Genomic DNA, 5,867 nt, shown 5'->3' on the forward strand with positions numbered 1-5,867 from the left:
CAAACCCTGTGCTTCCGTTCTTTTTTTTTTTTTTTTTTTTTTTTAAGCCTGGTACTTATTCTATTGGTCTCTTTTGTCAAACCATTAAATTACTGGGATGTAAAGACACCAACACTGGTTGTCAAGCAGCGGTGGGGGACAATCACAGTCACAAAGATGTACACAACACACACACACCTTATATATACGACAGGCTTCTATCACTTCTTATCTACCAAATCCACCCACAAAGCTTTGGTTGGTCTGAGGTTATAGTAGTAGACATTTGCCCAAGGTGCCATACAGTGGGACTGGACCCAGAACCATGTGGCTGGGAAGCAAATTTCTTGCCACACAGCCACTTCTAAATAGTTGTCTTCAATACCCAGTCACTCCTTCAATTTAATGACAATTAATATTATTCATATGTAGGGCTTACAGCTCTACAATCGTCAGGTAAATGCAAATTCAGTTGCTCAAGACTGGAAATCTAATCACTCAAAACATACAGAAATCATGAAAGACATACAGAGAAATTTTAGAAGGCGAAAAATTAATTACAATACTAACCTTTTACAACTATTAGTGAGTTTTGTTAGACTGGTCTCAGTAATTCCAGTAATAAAATTAAGTTTTAAAGTTTCAAGATCATTTGATCCCTGTTCAGCTAGTCTGCATATACTATTTTAAAAAGATAAAGAACGAAAATACAAAAAGAAAATAAATAAAAATGAAATATTAAAAATACTGACACAAAATTAATGCAATAATCCCATATTAAAGAATATAATAGATCATATTAATTCTTAAAATTTTATTTATTTCACAAAGTATTTTCATAATTCGGCCATTGCCAGTACCGCCTGACTGGCCTTCGTGCCGGTGGCACGTAAAAGCACCCACTACACTCTTGGAGTGGTTGGTGTTAGGAAGAGTATCCAGCTGTAGAAACTCTGCCAAATCAGATTGGCTCCTGGTGTAGCCACCTGGTCCACCAGTCCTCAGTCAAATCGTCCAACCCATGCTAGCATGGAAAGCAGACGTTAAACGATGATGATGATGATTTTCAAACACCTGTTCTTTTACATAATTTCAGTTTTTTGAGAAAATGATGCTTATAATACACCACTCGATAAACTCTTATTTTTTTATAATCACTATGTGAAACAGTTTGAAGAAAGTAAATTGAACATTTTGATACATAAAATCTATATATGTACAACAGGCTTCCAGAGTTTCTGTCAGCCAAATTCACTCATAAAGCATTGGTTGGCCCAGAGCTATAGAAGACACTTGCCCAAGGTGCTGCACTTTGGGACCGAACCTGAAACCACAAGGCTGTAAAGTGATTTTCTTAACCACACAGTCATACCTGTATCTATAAAATTTTAAACACTTTTACGTTGCTTTTTCAAACTTGTGGTTTATGAAGTATATCATTAGTTTCATTCAAAGTGCTGTTTGCATTAATGGCTTACAAAGATCCAAATAATGAAATCAATCATACTTTTGTAATTTTTATGAGAAACAGATATTATTCAGATATGATTAATTAAGCCTAAGGAAGCATTCACTTTATATTACAAAAATCTTTCAATGATGGTTAAAATTATTACCTTTTGTATGTGCAGCCTGTAGAACTGATATCTAAATAAACAAGCTGGCGACAGTTAGTAGCTAATCGATTCACACTCTCATCTGTGATTAGCTTGCAGCCACAAACATCAATACTCCTAGAAGGGGGAAAATGACAAGAGCAACAATTTAAATGAGCAACATAAGACTATGTTTGGAGATAGAAACAATCACTTGGAACATGATAATTCAAGAATCTTTCAAAACAATTGTTCTATCTGAAGAGTTATCAGACCTTGATGTTTCATCTAACTTAAGGATTCCATTTAAGTAGTGGAAATATTTTAAAAAAGTTTAGTAATTATAAAGAATAAATTCAAATAAAAATGATCTGAAAATAATAACATCATCTAAATATTTACATTTGACGGATATTTGTCCTCATCTTGTTTGTTAACATGTTTCAGCTGATATACCCTCTGGCCTTCATCAGGCATCTTGGGGAAATTTCAAACCTGGGTTCTCATTCCTAAAGTATTTGTCAAACTCAGAATTTTGGGGTTAGTAGCCCGCGCTCTTAAACACTATGCCATATGCTCGTGGTGAAGGCTGGAGAGTATATCAGCCAAAACATTGTGTTAACAACAAACAAGATGAGGACAAATATCCGTCAATTGTAAATAATGTACATAATCCCTCATCTCTTAAATATAGAACTGTATTATCTAAATATTTGCTTTGGGAAATTTCCTAAACTATTGTCTGATTAAATGTAATTTGTCATTTTTTTACATTGACAGAAGACATGCATTGTAGAGTAGGGAAAAAGTCTACTGAATAAAGTCAAGTTTATGACTGCAACTAATTTCATCTATCTTATATGGATGAATGCAGAATACAGAGGAATGAAACTACAAGATATTTTAGCTCATATATATAACGACGATGATATTGATTTAATTATTTTGATACATTAATTATGTTAGAAAGCTGATGGTCTTTAATGAAACAGAAAGTCATTAGTGAAAAGTAAACTTTGGAAATTGGTGGTGAAGTTAAATATTTATATTTTAGTCCACTAATTAATTTTGTTATCTAACTCCTCTTTTCATATCATTTTAAAAACGTATCTATTTAAATTAAACAAGGATAAACTTATTTTCAGTTGACTGACTCAGTTATCCGAATCAGAGGCTGTTAGTTGTATGTGAATGTGTGTGGATTAGCCAGGTTGATAGTTTTTGACAACCAAACGAGAATCCTATTTCAAAATACGAAGTTCATAGAATGATAAAGATCAATATTCTTTTCTATACTATGCATAAGTCCCGAAATTTTTGGGGAAGAAGCCAGTCAATTAGATCGACCCCAGTACACAACTGATACTTAATTTATTGACCCCGAAAGGATGCAATGCAAATTCGACCTTGGTGGAATTTGAACTCAGAACGTAAAGACAGACAAAATACCGCTAAGCATTTTGCCTGGCATGCTAATGTTTCTGCCAGTTCGCCAGTTTAAAGTAGGACCTCAAAGTGGTACCATTTCAATAAAGCAGTACCAGTAGTTGTTAGTGGAACTGCAGCGTGGTACAGATCACAATTGTAAGTTCTAGCAGCACTATTAAATTGACAAGTGTCCTATTAGCTGGCAGTGTTGAATTCAACTCCCCCAACACATCAAATCCTGTCAAATTATTCAACCCATGCCAGAATGGAAGCTGGTTATTAAATAATGAAGATGTACTTATGAACATAAAGTCAATTATTTGACAGTGTATGGAGCCCTTAGATTCAAACAGCCCTTGTATTCTTATTTTATTGACTCAAAGGATGACAGACAAAGCGAGCATATCAAGATTTGAACTTGGGGCATGTATCTCAATTCTGCAAAGCATTTTGCTCAACATACTAACATCTCTATGAATCCATCACCCAACTTAATATGTATTGTTTGTCTAACCACTATGTTCACTCAATCAGTTAATGCTTTACAAATGGAACATCAGACAACTTCCAAAGTTTGAAAAAAATTTTTGTAATTGTGTATAAATTTATGTCAAAATGACTTACCGGATACCTGGAAGAGTGGAAGCTATCTTTTGCATAGCATTGTTACTAATATTTGGACAATTGGCCAATGCTAAAGTGTGTAACCGGGAACAGTTAGCAACAATCTTTTCAATACAACTATCTTTGATCTGAAACAAAAAGAAATAAACAAATAAAATTAAATAATTCCTCATCATTAAATTTTTATGATGGAATATTATTCCTACTGATGAGTAAAAAATAATGTAAAGATAGATGAAAATAATTTTGATATGTATTTATATTTGTTGTTTAACTCCAGGTCATCTTCAAGCCTTTGATCAAAGATATTCTAGCTGTAATTACCCTTTTTTTTACTAATTATATTTAAAAGTTAACTTTCTTTTATTATTACCATTGTATGATTTGAAGCAGATTTGGTTATTACCTTTAATAGGTCAAGTGATCATGTAGGGGTTAGCTTATATTACTACTAGTAATTACAGATGTCTTTAGTATTTCTTTTACCTGAACTGTATTGAGCCACACAGACATGAGAATCTACACAGTCACCTAACCTGCAAGAAATAGTAACCAAATTTCCTCCAAGCCAAACCCTATCATCTTATAAAGGAAACATCAGATAATTTGAGCCCTTACCGCCACCATAAATATGCCTTAAAAAATGAGATAGTCATCACTGGAATGTCCCTTAATCAAGTTCTGTTTAATTAAGACTAACTTAAGGCTAAACGAATAACTTATAGACGTTTCTGAATCCCAGATACTTTATTTCTTTAGAGAAAACTGAAATTACAATCATGTCAAGTTGATTGCCAATAAAAAGTGTAGGATAAAGTTTTATTTCTAAGGCTTTCCAATAAAGTTATAACCTAGCAAAACAAATTTAAATTTCTATGCGAGTGCAATAATCTAAAGTCACATAAAAAAAAAGAAAAAGTTATTACCTGCTTACAACCCCTGAGATCCAAGTTTTGAACGCAGCATAAACTACTTGATACTTCAGCAATGCAGGAATCTGTCAGCTAAGCAATACAAATCAATAATATCAATTAGAACCATTATATCTAATAATGCCAATGTATTCCATATTCTGTACAAATAGATCATGAAGTACCTTGAAACAGCAAAGAAAACAACATACCATGATCATCCCCATATACAACAAATCTTTTTTGTGTTTCTTCAAGAAACATACATTCTTGAAAGACAGTTGTAAATGAGTGTTCTCATTAAAAACACTTTAATTAAAAAAAAAATAGAAAAGTAATTCTGATAGGCAACTAAAATAAAAAAGAAAAATGAAAAGGTTTGCCATTGTGCAAGTGTAGCACATTTCTCAATGTGAAATACTAGTTAATGTTCATAATATATACATTAAAATTAAGCATAAGCAACTGAATGTACAAAGGCTGCATGCAGCCCTTTAGGAATTTTTGTATGGCAAATGTAACATGATTATATTAATATTTCATCAAAATTATAAAAGAGACAATTTCATTTCTTTGTCTTTCTCAAAATATCTGTATAAATGTTTGGTGATGCTTATCAGTCCCTCATGGCTTGTAGTTAAGAAAAGCTTACTTCCCAACCACATGATACCCAGTTCAATCCCACTGTGTGATATCTTGGAAAAGTGTCTGCCATTATTGTCCCAGGATGACCAAAGACTTGAGAATGGATTTGGTACACAGAAACTGAACGAAGCCTGTCATATATGCTTATGTGTGTGTGTATTTCCTATCTTGACATCACATGATGGTTATTAAGGAAATATAAGTGGTTTTGTTCATTTCTTTCCAATATTCCATGAAAACTGTCTGGCCATGCGGAGATATTACTTCGCTTGGAAACCAGTGAGAGTTGGCATTTGGAAGAAAATCTGCTTCATAAAATTTTATTTAACTTATGCAAACATGGAAAAGTGAATGTTAAATTACTCTTTTAAAGGTTTGGTTCAATTTATGATGGGTAATATATCTCACAGAAAACTTAAGCCCGTATCAGTATATATTTAAGGTTGTAGTTTCTCTTGGCAAATCATGGGCAACAACTCTTACCAAAAGTTTCACTGTTTGGTTCTACCAGTGGGCTTTATTTATTTATTTTTTTCCTGTCTCATAATTTCCTTTCGATTTCTCTTCTGGTAAGAGTGTAGTTGAAACCATCATCGTATTGTTTACATATGGCTGCAAATAAGCAGTCTACTGTAAAACTGGTAAATTAATGTTTTTATATATATATATATATATATATATATAT

The 5,867-nt window shown here is 32.8% G+C and overlaps 1 protein-coding gene across 1 annotated transcript in view; it reads right to left on the reverse strand.

Annotated features, from left to right (window-relative positions):
• The window catches only part of LOC106868477 (F-box/LRR-repeat protein 2-like), a 10,253-nt gene that overhangs the window by 1,326 nt on the left and 3,060 nt on the right, over positions 1-5,867 (reverse strand). Inside the window, exons 4-7 of the mRNA XM_014913762.2 lie at positions 4,553-4,630; positions 3,627-3,754; positions 1,596-1,712; positions 550-660 (exon numbers count right to left, since the gene is read on the reverse strand). Of these exons, the coding sequence (XP_014769248.1) occupies positions 550-660; positions 1,596-1,712; positions 3,627-3,754; positions 4,553-4,630 (434 nt within the window). The remainder of the gene's footprint in view (positions 1-549; positions 661-1,595; positions 1,713-3,626; positions 3,755-4,552; positions 4,631-5,867) is intronic.

Source organism: Octopus bimaculoides, chromosome 5 (assembly GCF_001194135.2).
Source record: "Octopus bimaculoides isolate UCB-OBI-ISO-001 chromosome 5, ASM119413v2, whole genome shotgun sequence".
Classification (NCBI taxonomy): Eukaryota; Metazoa; Mollusca; class Cephalopoda; order Octopoda; family Octopodidae; genus Octopus; species Octopus bimaculoides.